General features: G+C 43.0%; 1 protein-coding gene across 2 annotated transcripts in view; it reads right to left on the bottom strand.

The window, feature by feature from the left end:
- Nucleotides 1–16,223, bottom strand: part of LOC118360028 (synaptotagmin-9-like) — a 56,157-nt gene that overhangs the window by 26,120 nt on the left and 13,814 nt on the right. For both annotated transcript variants that reach the window (XR_008083400.1, XM_035739069.2), the window contains exons 2-3: nucleotides 6,553–7,057; nucleotides 3,062–3,620 (exon numbers count right to left, since the gene is read on the bottom strand). Coding sequence is in view for 1 of the 2 variants with exons in the window: in XM_035739069.2 (XP_035594962.1) it covers nucleotides 3,062–3,620; nucleotides 6,553–7,057 (1,064 nt within the window). In the remaining variant the exon portion in view is untranslated. The remainder of the gene's footprint in view (nucleotides 1–3,061; nucleotides 3,621–6,552; nucleotides 7,058–16,223) is intronic.

Consider the following 16,223-nt stretch of genomic DNA (forward strand, 5'->3'; position numbering starts at 1 on the left):
GGAAGAATCCTGTATTTCTCCCGACATTACATTTTTTTCAAACGGCTCCCTTTTGAAGTAGGAACTAGCGTCAAATGCCTAGGATCCTGTAACCAGTCACATACAGTATGCGCAGGCAAAATCTGAGAAGAAACATAATGAAGGGTAGGCTAACTGAAATTAGATATGTGGGTTAATGACCCCTATTTTCCTTTGTCGGATTTCAAGACTACTGTAGGTACTGACATATCTGCCCAACAGTATGAACCTCATATTGCCCCACAACTGTCAGGATAATACAACAGAGTCTCTCATTATGCTCAGTGTCGTGACAATGATCTGATACTATACTCCAGGTTGAAGAAACGTCCTTCTCACCAGCACCAGAACTACAATAAGACAGAACAAAGTCATCCTAAGAGAAATCCTCTTTGAAAAAGTGGACATCCATTCGCTCCACGCACCAGCTCACTCCTCTAATTCCTCCCCAACTGTCAGCTCAGTGAGCTGGCTAGCAGTCATTTCTGTTTTCTCCACGTTAAGACACTCTTTCTTGGGTCGGTCTTCACTATCAGATGTCTCCTGCCGACTTCTTTCTCTCACAAATGAAACACAATTGGGCTCAATTTTAACAAATCTAACACAATGGCAAATCTAAGTGCATTCGGTAGCACTATAGGTTCACTTGTGTGTCCAAAATATTTTTGCTGTGATCACTGTCACAATCACTTGCTGGCGTTGGTGCGAAAGGGCTGTGTTTTGATCAATATACAAGTTATGGGTGTGTCGAGGCATGGCCCCTCACTGGCCAATCAGAACGTGCTCCTGGTGAAATGTGTGATTGCTTCAAGTTGAATATTTACTGTATTTTATGTATTGCCTTGGAATCAACTCCAATTTCAATGTTAGTCCGTTATAGCTTGGATACGAGAAACTAAATAACAAAATGTAGACCTATCTTTGCTAAACACATTAACCTGAACCCATATGCAGTCCACATTGTTCTAAGGGTAGGGTCTAGGTTTACTGTAAATTGCATTATGGCTAAGCAGGGATATGCCACATTTTGTCAATAAGCAAGATTAAATGAATTTTTGATAAGGCCTAAAAAAATAAAAATTATAATCAAATTCTAAACAAAACGAAATAACAACTTGTTTTAAATAGGCTATGTCTGTCACGAATCCCGCCGAAGATGGTGCCTCTTCCTGTTCGGGCGGCGCTCGGTGATCGTCGTCGCCGACCTACTAGATTCCACCGATCCCCTTTTCTGTTTCATTTAGTTGTGTCTGATTAGTTGCACCTGTTTTGTGTTTAGGTTTTGATTGTGGGCTATTTAAACCCAGTAGGCCCGCCGGCTTTTGTGCGAGCTTGTTTTTCTGTTTATGATATGTGATTATTTTATGGTATTTATTTTTGCGGTCAGTTTCGTCCTGTTATTTGGACCGGGTCTTGACGCGCCCTTGTGTGTGTAGTGCGACCGTCTCTCTGGGTCTTTGGAAAATAAAAATCCACATCTTGTGAACTACCCTGCTCTCTGCGCCTGACTTCTCCACCCACTACTCATAGAAGCCGTGACAATGTCACACTTACAGGCACCATCATTTCTCCCCATGGCCATATAGTATTAAAACAATGCAGACTATGGAGGGTTTTACGGAACATCATAACTTTTCACAGTAGCTGGACAAAGATCCAATATAAAGAGAAAGGGAGGATGTCCATTCACTGTTAGGCTGATTTGGGAGAAGTATATGTTTTATGAACATAATCGGAACCATCTTACAGATCAGGTCCCATTCACACATCTCCAGAAGTTGCATTGCAGGCACGCCGCCACGGACCTTGTAACCATTAAACCACGCAGGTGAATCATTCTAATAAGATTGGCTGTAATAAAATGAAATGAAAAACCAGCAATCATTTTTTTTAAACAACAACAATAAATCAATGCAAAATCTCCAGGATATAAAAGACACATATTGCTGTTGAACCTTATAGTCGGCCTAAGGGAGGGCTTGGGTTTTGAACATATTAAACGGAAAACAAGCAATTGTTTAAGGTACAGATAACTTCTGAATACAAGGTTCACCGGTATTCACCAAGGTTCTCATCTCTCGACTCATGATGGGCATTGACACAGCCTATAACATGATTTGTGTTTTTTAAAACATGTCCAAACTGGACCTGCATGGCTAACATAATGTGATCTTGCCTACAATGCATAGATGAAAGGGAAATGTCAGCTCACTGTTTGAATCCACTCAAACTTAATATTTGAATAAAGCTCTGGTAATGAAGATTGTTTTCCAAGCGGTCTCAGGAGCCAAAGCCTTTATCGAGTCTTGACTACTTCGCAATTGCATTGGGCAGGACTACGCCTCGTTTGAGACGAGGTGGGGCTATGTTTGGTTTCTAACCAAATAAAATGAAACAAATATATATATATTCATGTTTTTTTCTGTTTCTAAATACGAAGTATATGCAGGCACCAAAAGCACATTAGGTTTAGGTTGTCTGTCACGGCTGGATAGGCTGCGTTTCTGCTGTCAAAATTCATGCCATAACCAACTGCGTTTATGCTAAAACCAGCGTTTGGTTGGTCTTACATATCTCTACCAGTGCTGCCTGAAATGAGCACTTTGTATCATGTTTTTAAGGACACACCTAAAATATTTCCACTCCTCTCATCAGAGCACAAGTGAGCTGGTATAAGACAGGTAAATTGCCGAACCCGGCGTTAGGGCTGGAAAATGCCAGTGATCCAGTTTTTACATGACAAAATTGCAAACTAATGCAGGTTTGACACTAGAGCCGCCTTAACGCCAGCCGAAAATAAAGCTTATTGTCTCTATTTCAGATGAAGCGACTCACTGACAGCTTACTGTGGCTCATCTTGAAAAAATGTATATGAGGCATTCAACCAGAGGACAGTACTGTAAAAATGGCTAATCTGAAATTAATATCCTGCTATAGCTATAATTTACCATTTATCTTAGTAAATCTAACAGGGTTTAAGCAGAACAAACATTCCCCTAAAAGCCGGAAACAGGAAGTGATCAAACAGGATGAGTTGACTGACCGTGGAGACGTACTGGATGTCCCGGCAAAGCTTTGTCTCTGCAGGGAAGTCCACCAGATCCAGGAAGTTGTCCACCACCACCTGGCCGATGATATCATGGCGCGAGAAGCGATCAAAGTCGTAGACACTGAAGTGCAGCTTGCGCGTTGGCAGCTCAGCGTACTCCACGGGAAACAGGAATACTTCATCGAACACAGGGTTGAGTGTCTTGCGGTGAACCTTGGTCTGGTGCTTGGTCTGCCGGTCCGGTAGTAGGTAGATCTTGACGTAGGGGTCCGAGGTGCCCAATAAATCCTTGGCGGGGAGATCCTGCGCCTTGTGGATCTTGACGATTAGTTGCTCCAAGTCACAGTCGAACTTGAGAATGAAGTGTAGGCGTCCACAGCCTCCGCCCCGCCGGCCCCCCTCATCCCCTTCCAGGGAGCGCTGCTTGTAAAGCTCTGGTTTGAGACGGCCCAGACCCAGGCCCATCCCAGTCAGAGAGTCCTGTCTCTGGAACTGGGCCACGTTAAAGTCCGGGTTGGACCTGTTTACGGATAATCTACGAATTGAGTTAGACCTGTGCAGAGGACAGACAGAAAGAGACACATTACCATCGTCAGCATAGGTGAGAGGAGATACACAGAGAGACAGAAAATGTGTATTTGATACAACAATAGAGTACCTGAATAATATAGATGAAGGATTTCTGTAAATATGAACATTACGGCTCAAGCAACAATTGACAAAAATAACAAATTCTCTCTACTCGGTTTTTCAAGAGGGATGAGTTGTGGGTAAGTGTTACATGCTGAGTAGTGGATAGACTTTCCTTCAAACACAAACACAAACAACTAAAGTGAAACTCATTGATACAAAGAGTGTCTGGGGTTAGAATTACTCACAGAACATTGTTTTCTGTAGAGGACGTGACTCCACAAGACTCAGTGGGATAGCTGCCCTACAGCTGCTGGGTTGCTATGTCTGAGCTTCTGTTCAATGTTCTAAACCTGGTTAATGCTAGAACTTCCCAACTGCCTCTTTTGTGTCACACAGGGCTTTAACTTCTTCGGGATAGGGGGCAGTATTCGGAAGTTTGGATGACTGAGGTGCCCAAAGTAAACTGCCTGTTACTCAGGCCCAGAAGCTAGGATATGCATATGCATTGGTAGTATTGGATAGAAAACACTCTACAGTTTCCAAAACTGTTACAATAATGTCTGTGAGTATAACAGAACTGATATGGCAGGCAAAAACCTGAGGAGAATCCATGCAGATTTTCTCATTGAAATCGCTGTCTATGGGAATATCAATGGAATACCTCCCAGATTGCAGTTCCGGAGTGAGTCATGGTTTCTACCTAAGTGTGGATGAAGTTTACAATGTTCTGAAAGTGAAATTAAGAATCTGGAGACATTTTCTTCAAATTAATTAATCAAATCAAATAAATCAAATTTGATTTGTCACATACACATGGTTAGCAGATGTTAATGCGAGTGTAGCGAAATGCTTGTGCTTCTAGTTCCGACAATGCAGTAATAACCAACAAGTTAATAATCTAACTAACAATTCCAAAACTACTGTCTTATACACAGTGTAAGGGGATAAAGAATATGTACATAAGGATATATGAATGAGTGATGGTACAGAGCAGCATAGGCAAGATACAGTAGATGGTTTCGAGTACAGTATATACATATGAGATGGGTATGTAAACAAAGTGGCATAGTTAAAGTGGCTAGTGATACATGTATTACATAAGGATGCAGTCGATGATATAGAGTACAGTATATACGTATGCATATGAGATGAATAATGTAGGGTAAGTAACATTATATAAGGTAGATTTGTTTAAAGTGGCTAGTGATATATTTACATAATTTCCCATCAATTCCCATTATTAAAGTGGCTGGAGTTGAGTCAGTGTCAGTGTGTTGGCAGCAGTCACTCAATGTTAGTGGTGGCTGTTTAACAGTCTGATGGCCTTGAGATAGAAGCTGTTTTTCAGTCTCTCTGTCCCAGCTTTGATGCACCTGTACTGACCTCGCCTTCTGGATGATAGCGGGGTGAACAGGCAGTGGCTCGGGTGGTTGTTGTCCTTGATGATCTTTATGGCCTTCCTGTAACATCGGGTGGTGTAGGTGTCCTGGAGGGCAGGTAGTTTGCCCCCAGTGATGCGTTGTGCAGACCTCACTACCCTCTGGAGAGCCTTACGGTTGAGGGCGGAGCAGTTGCCGTACCAGGCGGTGATACAGCCCGCCAGGATGCTCTCGATTGTGCATCTGTAGAAGTTTGTGAGTGCGTTTTGGTGACAAGCCAAATTTCTTCAGCCTCCTGAGGTTGAAGAGGCGCTGCTGCGCCTTCTTCACGATGCTGTCTGTGTGAGTGGACCAATTCAGTTTGTCTGTGATGTGTATGCCGAGGAACTTAAAACTTGCTACCCTCTCCACTACTGTTCCATCGATGTGGATAGGGGGGTGTTCCCTCTGCTGTTTCCTGAAGTCCAAAATCATCTCCTTAGTTTTGTTGACGTTGAGTGTGAGGTTATTTTCCTGACACCACACTCCGAGGGCCCTCACCTCCTCCCTGTAGGCCGTCTCGTCGTTGTTGGTAATCAAGCCTACCACTGTTGTGTCGTCCGCAAACTTGACGACACAACAGTGAATGGGCTCTCAAGGGTGTATTTTACTCGTGGAAAATATTGTGCAAACCAAAGTTGCAAACAATTATGATGTCGTTACTTCAGAAGGACAGTATAAATATTTGTACAGTTGGGGTAAATTCTAATTTAACTAGAAATTCCAATTAAATTAATAAATTCACTCATGGTGGAGAATTGACATTGAATTACATTGAAATATAAAAAAAATCTTCAAGTTATGGAATTGGAATTAGACTGTACTTGTTTAATTTGAATGGAATTGCAATTGTAAAAAAAAATTATCTTTGGAATTTAACTGGAATTCAATATTTTTACATTTACCCAGTTAAAGGACTGAACACAAATAGTATAACAAATTTACTGTAGATTTTATTTGTAATAATTTGAACCTGTAATCCTATATTTCCAGTATAGCTAGGCTGTCTGAACGGTGACATGATCAGCCTGAAGGCCTGAAGGAATTGAATTTGAATTAGAATTTGTGGAATTCTTGGAATTTAAACCTAACATTGGAATTCAGAGGAATGGGAATTATCTCTGAATTGAAAGATTGACCTGGAATTTGGCTTTAATTTAATTGAATTTATAATAGATTTGTGGAATCAACCCCAATCCTGGTGGACTGTAATACTCATGGACTGGCGGTGTACTGTATTGAAAACTTTACTCCTACTGTGATAACCATTGTGGTGAACTAATTAAATACTATGTATTATGAAAGCAAAGTAGCAGTATTAGCAGCAGTCTTATTGTAAATGGAGCTTGGTATAGTAAGTACTACAGTATGCAAGCACAGTACATAGCATAATAGCGACTTCATCATAGTAGAGGACTGTGATATAGTACTCACCCAATCTCTGTGTGTATAGACATTGACCGGACGTAGGGTGAGGGCTCAGTGGTCTGCCTCTGCGTACGATGGTTGGTGTGGATCCCGTTCTCGCGGCCTTTACTCTGGGTTTCCAGGGGGATGTCTGGAGATGTGTGGCTAATCTTCATGGCCGCCTCTGGGATGGGAATGATCGCCGCTATGGGGGGCGGTGATACGGGGGTCACCGGCCCCGTCACTGTCCCAGACGCCACAGGGACAATGGAGCAGCGATGTGACTCACGGCGGTCGAGGGCGGGGACGGGGGGGTCGACGGCCGCGTAGACTGACTCCCTGGCTGGGACGTAGGGTTGTAAAGGTGCCATGGGGGAATCGTGGTGCCCATGGGTGGGCGCCTTGATGCTGGGGGATGGGCCACGCTCCCTCCATGGGATCCAGCAGAGCTTCCAGGAGACGAAGATTGAGACCCCGAACAGGGCCAGGCCACAGGCTGTCACCACCAGGGACAGCAGGCTCACTGACACATCTACAGAATGCAGGAAGGGGGGGTAAACAGGGAGAGAGGGAGGAAAGAAAGGGAGACAGTTATTAGGGTCATTTTACTGTTATAAGGAGCTGAGAGGCACAGTGAGACAAACAAAGCTCAATGACACATGTACAAGACAAAGGATTGGGAGAGAATTAATCATCATCACCACATCAACATTTTCCAAGATGCAGTCGGATGTCTGTTTTGTCCTTTCCCGTCTTGTCCTGTGTAAATAATAGTTTTTCTAATTTTTTCGTATATATATAGTATATATTTTAATCTCACTTTCATCTAAGGACTGAATATACTCTCCTGCAACCCGTCTCACCCAATGTGGTACAGATCTGCTATTTTATATTTTAGAACCGCAACCCCGATTAGAAGCTAGCCAGCTAACTAGCTACTAGTTAGTAGTCAGTTAGCCACTGCTAGCGGTCTTCACTGTTAACTCGGACACCAGCCAGCCTCAGCTCGGTCAATACCTGCCAGTCTGCACAGCGTGATATCAAGTCAGAGCAAATCTGACTGCTTTTTCTCAACCACATCTCCGGATTCCTATTGCAAGCTCTGGACCTTTATACCGGATCATCGCAGCTAGCTAGCTGCAATCCGAGTGGGTACTCCTGGCTAACGTCTCTGTCCCGAAGCAAGCACCAGTTATCATTGAGCTAGCCTCAAGCTAGGCCCATCTCCAGGCTAGCCGAAAAGGTCCACCAGCTATTTATTAGGCTACAATTAGGCTCTTTTGCCAATTGGCCTGGACCCTTTATTGCCGACACAGAGCCTCGCCGATCCATCACGACTGGTCTGCTGGCGTAATCGTTCAAGGTGGTCTCAACAGGCTTTTCCGTTGCAATGTCGCCGAAGATCCATCTGCTGGCCACGGCCCGCTAGCTTTCTGAATCTCCGTGTCTCCAGCTCGCCTAGCGTAGCAGAGACTACCAAATGGCCCCAACTCACCTATTGCTGCTCATTGCTCTATGATCACTCGGTTACTCATGCCTCTGCCTAATGTCAATATGCCTTGTCTACTGCTGTTTAGGTTAGTTATTATTGTTTTATATCACTATAGAGCCTCAGCCCCACCCTAAATGCCATAGATAGCTCTTTGTCGCACCCTCCACACATGCTGAGACCTCACCTGGCTTTGGGGTACTTCTCAATTTCCGCCTAAAGACATACCCTAATCTAACTGCCTGTAGCTCTGGCCCAGAGGCAAGGATATGCATATTCTTGGTATCATTTGAAAGGAAACACTCTGAATTTTGTGGAAATGTGAATTGAATGTAGGAGAATATAACACAATATATCTGGTAGAAGACAATACAAGGAAATAAACATACGTTTTTTGTTTTTTATTGTTGCTGCATCATCTTTCAAATGACCAAGAACAGCCAAACATAGAGAAAGGATGCTGGGGATGGTTTGAATGAAGAAAATAAGATGGCAACAATAGCTGAGCAAAGTTGTAGACAGATAACTTCAACAATGAGTGAGCTACATGACATTGAGCATGAAGTCACCCAGGTGTCCCACACAAATGTACCCATAAGTACCCAAGTGGCCGAATTGGTACAGTTTGAAGGAAAGAACTATATACAAAATACATAAATGCTATTCTAACACAGCCCCCCAAATATAAATATATATATATATGAAAAAATATATAAAAAATAATAATAAACAAATAACAAGGGTAACTATTTACACATTTTCTATTTACAATATTGTGAAGACCCTCAGTCCTCTACACAATATTGTGCTGCTGGTGCCATGGCCCATAGCAGTCTCTTTCTGCTGTAAAGCAGAGGCTTACTGAACAGGTGGTGCAGGAGATGGGACATTTCCTGTGACAAAGGGCACAACGACGTCTCCCTACTGTGCCCCTTTTGCCCTCTGGCACATTCATGCCTGCAGGTGAACACCACTGGTTGGAGCAGAAGGTGCTGCAGTGGACTTGCTGTAGCTAGCAAGCTCCTGGATGAGCAGCTCCCTGAAGGCTTGCTGTGAGATGGGGGGCTGTCCACTGGACAAAATCTAAAAAGATTTAGATGCAAGTGGCTGTTCCACTGGATGTCATAAGGTGTATGCACCAATTTGTAAGTCGCTCTGGATAAGAGCGTCTGCTAAATGACTTAAATGTAATGTAAATGTCCACAGCTCTTGGCCATTTCCTTCTGGAGGATGAAGGAATTCACCACAGCAATGTCAATGAAATGATAGAAAAATGTTTTGTACCATTTCATGGTCTTGTGAAGAACATTGTAGTATCCTATCAGCGCATCTGACAGGTCCACACCTCCCATGCTCTTGTTGTAGTCCTTCACAGCAGCTGGAATGGGGACATTTTTTTGTGGTCCATGACCCGGCACCATCCTTCACACGCCTGACGACGTGATCTCCACTGAAGGACTTGGGGATACTGGAGCACATGACCACCTCTCTGGTATCCATCCACTTCACAAACAGCAGGCCATCTTCACGGATCCATCGCATGGTACCCCGCTCAGCCCGCTTAGGCATGTCGTTCACCTTTGTCTTTGGAAATCCCACCCTGTTGGTACGAATGGTGCCACAAGCCGACACCTCCCGCTTCCTCAGCTCTGTAAACAGGGTAGGGCTTGTGTAGAAGTTGTCCACAAACAGTTTGTAGCCCTTCCTCAGCTCTGTAAACAGGGTAGGACTTGTGTAGAAGTTGTCCACAAACAGTTTGAAGCCCTTCCCCAGCAGTTGAAAATCCAATAACTCCGTAACGGAATCATAACTCAGTCCATTACCGGTAGCAAAACTGTTTTTCCCCTCATAAACAAAAAAATTGCAAGTGTAGGCACACACAGAATCAACCAAAGCAATCAGCTTGTAACCCCATTTGGTTGGTTTGTTACGCATGAATTGTTTGAGGCTGATTCTGGCCTTTGTGGCTACCATCCTCTCATCGATGGACAGGTTCTGGGCGGGCTGAAAATAAGTCTTGCAGGCATCAACGATGCTGGGGTAGAGTGGTTTTATTTTACAGAGCCTATCAAACCTTGGTGTGCCTCTCTTCTTGTCATTCTCCCCATCAACTTCTGGGTCACTGATATGAAGCGCCCGTGAGATAGTCAGGAACCTTTTACAAGACATGGCAGTCATGGGGAAAAGCAGTTGATAGAGAGCTGACGTTTTCCAGTAGTCCCTTAGAGTTTTCAACTTCACCAGCCCCATGTAAATGACCATTGAAAAGTAGCAAAAAAGGTCTTCCATGCCTCTTTCTTTCCTGCCTGCTTCTTAGCCCCCGTACTTATTGGTGTTCGACACCAGGGAATCAATAACTGACGAGGTGAAAAACAGTTGAAAAAGTTGAAGGGGGCTGTACTTTGCAGTCATGTCTAGTTGAGGTCCTGGCCGCCTTTTGGGTCTATAAACTGGTGGATTTGGTTCCACATCATCTTCTAACACAGAGTGCCAACGACCCTTTGGCCCTCTGTCTGCAGGTTTCTCTCTTCCCCACCTCCGCTTCTTTGTCACTGACTTCCCAACTCTAGATGGCCAGGTAGGTGTGGAGCCGGACACAGCGGGGGTCCGGCTGGATGAACCAGCTTCAGAGGGAGATAGACACCTAGACATTGGCGGCTCATAATCAGAATCACTGCCACTGTGAAAGATTTTAAAAATCAGTAACAATACTTTCAAGTATGAGACCTGTATTAACACGTAAAATAAACAGATATACTGTATATATAGAGTACAGGGAACATAATCACTGTGGTGAAGTGCTGTTCCATTCCAAGTTTATGTAAAATTAATTTTAAAAATATATCACACACACACAGTATTGCCAATGTGTACTTTACACATTTCATTACAGATTATATCTTTATATATTGCAAATAAAATAAGAAAATCAAAAAAAAAATCTCAAATGAATAATATTTCATATTAATTTCAAACAATGACATTAGCATGAGAATTTACCAATCCAGCATGGCATCCTCGCTGTGCAGAAACGTCCGCCTGGGAGTTAAAATTAGCAAGACAAGCTTCGCTGAAAGATTAATCTTCCTGAAGAAACTCTGTCTCGCTGTCTCGGTAAATTTCCTCTATAAGTTGGGTTAAATCTGTATACCTAGACTTTGTTTTAGCTTTTCCTGATTTATTCGCCATAATTTAAATATATAAACTTGTTGAAAATGCTGTTGAATATGTACTGCTATGCGTAACACTCGTGGCTCCGTCAAGTAGGATTTGCAATGGCGAATTAACCTCTTTAACGCCAGAGTTTACGACAAAGGCTGGTCTTCGAAAGTATATATGTAACGGCTGTCGTCGGTGGAAGAAGGAGAGGATAGTGATCATGGTTAGTGATCATATTTTTAATAAGAAACTGAACACTTCAAAAATACAAAACAACAATGTGACAACCGAAACAGTTCTATCTGGTGCAGACATACAAAGACTGAAAATAGAAAATATAGAAAAACAAACAGACTGCCCACCCCAACTTACGCCCTGACCATACTAAATAAAGACAAAACAAAGGAATAAAGGTAAGGACGTGACAGTATAACCATTACATATTCCCGTTTACCTCAGCTCATTGGCTATCTTCCAAGCTAGAGTTCAAGATGATCGGTGGTCATTGGGCCAAAATACAGTCAATCAACGATTGACCTGTCCTACCATTGGTGCGCAATGAGGTCATTGATTGCTGTCTTCAAAACGGTTTGTTTCGGTCAATATGTCCCGGGAAAAGAACCATCATGTATGGTTGTGTTAGTAACAACCAGAGGATTGCAATGAAACCAACCATGACTGGATAAACGTTTGTTTAGTGTGTAATTACCACAAACGCTTCGTCCAAAGTTGAATGAGACGGAAATCAAGACGCAACCGGTTTACAAATGTTTCGTGTTAGGCTATAAAAATTGATTTTATCAAACAAAATGAACATTCACTGTGTAGTTAAGACACTTGGCATTGCCACCAGAGGAAGATCTTCAATGGTAAGTGATTTATTTTATTGTTATTTCTGACTTTCGTAACGCTAATGCTTGGTTGAAAAATGCTAGTAATACTTGTGTGTGTGGGGCGCCGTCCTCAGAAAATCGCATGTTTGCTTTTGCAGTAAACCTTTTTGAAATCTGACACAGCGGCTGGATTAATAAGACGTTCATCTTTTAAATGATGTAAGATACATGTTTACAAGAATGTATAATACAATGAATGGTGTATTTAAAATGTTAGCTCTCTGCCGTTTCACCGGATGTTGGCCTGGTGGGACGTGAGCATCTCCCCTACCCTAGACAGGTTAACTGGTGCCTCCAGAGATGCAACCGCTCTCATTTTCACTCAATGCCCAGCTTTACCTCCACTGTACTTACCTTCCACCATACCCTTGTCTGTACATTATGCCCTGAATCTATTCTACCACACACAGAATTCTGCTCCTTTAATTCTCTGTCTCCAACGCACTAGACGACCAGTTCTTATAGCCTTTAGCCGTAACCTTATCCTACTCCACCTCTGTTCCTCTGGTGATGTAGAGGTTAACTCACGCCCTGTTGCACCCAGCACCACACCTATTCCCAAGGCGATCTCATTTGTTGACTTCTGTAACTGTTAGAGCCTAGGTTTCATACATGTTAACATCAGAAGTCCCCCCCCTAACTTTGTTTTATTCACTACTTTAGCACACTCCGCCAACCCTAATGTCCTAGCCGTGTCTGAATCCTGATTTAGGAAGGTCACCAAAAATTCTGAAATATCCATCCACAACTACAACATTTTCCGACAAGATAGATATGCCAAGGTGGCAGATTTGTAATCTATTGCAGCGATGGCCTGCAGAGTTCTGTCATACTATCGAGGTCTGTGCCCAAATAATTCAAGCTTCTACTTTTGAAAATACACCTTTCAAGAAATAAGTCTCTCACCGTTGCCGCTTGTTATAGACCTCCCTCAGCCCCCAGCTGTACCCTGGACACCATATGTGAATTGATTTCACCCCCATCTATCTTCAACACTCGTACTGTTAGGTGACCTAAACTGGAATATGCTTAACACCCCAGCCATCCTACAATCTAAGCTCAATCTCCCTCAATCTCACACAAATTATCAAGGAACCTACCAGGTACAACCCTAAATCTGTAGCCATGGGCACCCTCATAGATATCATCCTGACCAATGTACCCTCTAAATACACGTGCTGTCTTCAACCATAACGGGTCTGCGGATGGGTCTGCGGTCAAACGACCACCCCTCGTCACTGTCAAATGCTCCCTTAAACACTTCAGCGAGCAGGCCTTTCTAATCGACCTGGCCGGGTATCCTGGAAGGATATTGACCTCATCCCGTCAGTAGAGGATGCCAGGTTGCTCTTTAAAAGTGTTTTCCTCACCATCTTAAATAAGCATGCCCCATTCAAAAAATGTAGAACTTTTAAATATATAAATATAGCCCTTGGTCCATCCTAGACTTGAATGCCCTTGATCAGCACAAAGAATCCTGTGGTGTACTACATTAGCATCAAATAGCCCCCACGATATGCAACTTTTCAGGGAAGTCAGGAACCAATACACACTGTCAGTTAGGAAAGCTAAGGCTAACTTTTTCAAAAATAAATTTTCCTCCTGTAGCACTAATTCCAAAAAAGTTTTGGGACACTAAAGTCGATGGAGAATAAGAGCACCTCCTGTCAGCTGCCCACTGCACTGAGGCTAGGAAACACTGTCACCACCGATAAATCTACGACAGGCATTTCTTCACGGCTGGCCATGTTTTCCACCTGGAAACCCCTGCCCCGGCCAACAGCTCAGCACCTCCTGCAGAAACTTAAAGTTAGTTCAGGGCCATCGATGTGTCTGCTTGGGGGGGAATATATATGGCTGTGATTATAATCAAAGATAATTCCCTTGGTAGATAATGCGGCCGACACATGATTGTGAGGAATTCTAAGTCAGGTGAACAGAAGGACTTGAGTTCCTGCATGCTGTTATGATCACACCACATCTCGTTAATCATAAGGCATATGCCCCCGCCCATCTTCTTACCAGAAAGATGTTTGTTTCTGTCGGCGCGATGCATGAAGAAACCAGATGGCTGCACCGATTCTGTTAGCGTCTCTCGAGTGAGCCATGTTTCCGTGAAGCAAAGAACGTTACTACAGTCTCTGATGTCTCTCTGGAATGCTACCCTTGCACGGATTTCATCAACCTTGTTGTCAAGAGACTGGGCATTGGTGAGTAGTATGCTAGGGAGTGGTGCGTGATGTGCCCGTCTCCGGAGCCTGACCAGAAGACCGCTTCGTTTGTCTCTTTTATGACGTTGTTGGTTTGGGTCGCAGGCTGGGATCCATTACGTTGTCCTGGGTGGAAGGCAGAACACAGGATCCGCTTCGCGAAAGTCATATTCCTGGTCGTTGTCACGCCCTGGCAATAGCTTGCGTTGTTTGTTGCTATGTTATGTATGGTCAGGGTGTGATATGAGTGGGCATTCTATGTTGTATGTCTAGTTTGTATGTTTCGATGTGTTTGGCCTGATATGGTTATCAATCAGAGGCAGGTGTTAGTCGTTGTCTCTGATTGGGAACCATATTTAGGTAGCTTGTTTTGTATTATGGGTTGTGGGTGATTCTTCCTGTTTCCTGTGTGTGTGTTCACGTTACGGGACTGATTCGTCTTCGTTCATTTCGTCGGTTTATTGTTTTTGTTCATTGTTAAAGTATTCTATTAAAATGGATAATCATCATGCTGCATTTTGGTCCTCCTCTCTTTCGCCCGACGAAGAACGTTACAGTCGTACTGATGGTGAGTTGACGTTGCTCTTATATTCAGTAGTTCTTCCCGACTGTATGGTTTTATTTTTTATTTTACCTTTATTTAACTAGGCAAGTCAGTTAACCTGTTGATCCTACCCCCTACTTTTTCGAACATTCTGTTAAAAATCGCGCAACATTTCAGCGCCCTGCTACTCATGCCAGGAATATAGTATATGCATATGATTAGTATGTGTGGATAGAAAACACTCAGACGTTTCTAAAAATGGTTAAATCACAGCTCTGACTATAACAGAACATGCGTTTCATCGAAAAGCGCAGGAAAATCTGATCACTGAAAACTGGAAAATATATCAATGCGCCACTTGAATGTATTGTTGAATAGAAACCACATTACCTGGAGCCGAGGTTGCAATACCTACAGCTTCCACACGATGTCACCAGTCTTGTCATTTGCCTAGGATTTGTTTCTTGGTCAAACGGACAAGAGACAACCCATTTCTTCCGGTCTCTGACCGGATATTTTGGTTGAGATTTACCCGGATATTATTTCAAGACGTACAGCTATAGAATATACATCGCCTCGTGATCAATTTGATCGATTATTAACGTTTACTAATACCTAAAGTTGCATTACAAAAGTATTTCGAAGTGTTTTGTGAAAGTTTATCGTCAACTTTTTTTATTTTAAAAAATGACGTTGCGTTATAAAACGCTGTTTTTTTCCTTGATCACACAGCCTTCATAGATCGATATCTAGGCTATATATGGACCGATTTAATCGAAAAAAAGACCCAATAGTGATGTTTATGGGACATCTAGGAGTGCCAACAAAGAAGATGGTGAAAGGTAATGAATGTTTTATATTTTATTTCTGCATTTTGTGTAGCGCCGACTATGCTAATTATTTTGTTTTTGTCCCCTGCGGTTCATTAGGGGTGTTGCATGCTATCAGATAATAGCTTATCATGCTTTCGCCGAAAAGCATTTTAAAAATCTGACTTGTTGGCTGGATTCACAACGAGTGTAGATTTAATTCAGTACCCTGCATGTGTATTTTAATGAACGTTTGAGTTTTAACGAGTGCTATTAGCATTTAGCGTAGCGCATTTGCATTTCCAGATGTCTAGATGGGACGCCTGCGTGTCGGGTGGAGGTAAGAGGTTAACAAACCTCCAACCGAGCTTCAATGCCATACAACACTAATTCCATGGCCTCCAACTGATTTTAAATGATAGTAAAACTAAATGCATGCTCTTCAACCGATCACTGCCCGCAGCCTCACAGCCATCACTACTCTGGACGGTTCTGACTTAGAATGTGTGGACAATTACAAATACCTAGCTGTTTGGTTAGACTGTAAACTCTCCTTCCAGACTCACATTAAGCTGCAGGGGCAGTATTGAGTGG

Source organism: Oncorhynchus keta, chromosome 2 (assembly GCF_023373465.1).
Source record: "Oncorhynchus keta strain PuntledgeMale-10-30-2019 chromosome 2, Oket_V2, whole genome shotgun sequence".
Taxonomy (NCBI): Eukaryota; Metazoa; Chordata; class Actinopteri; order Salmoniformes; family Salmonidae; genus Oncorhynchus; species Oncorhynchus keta.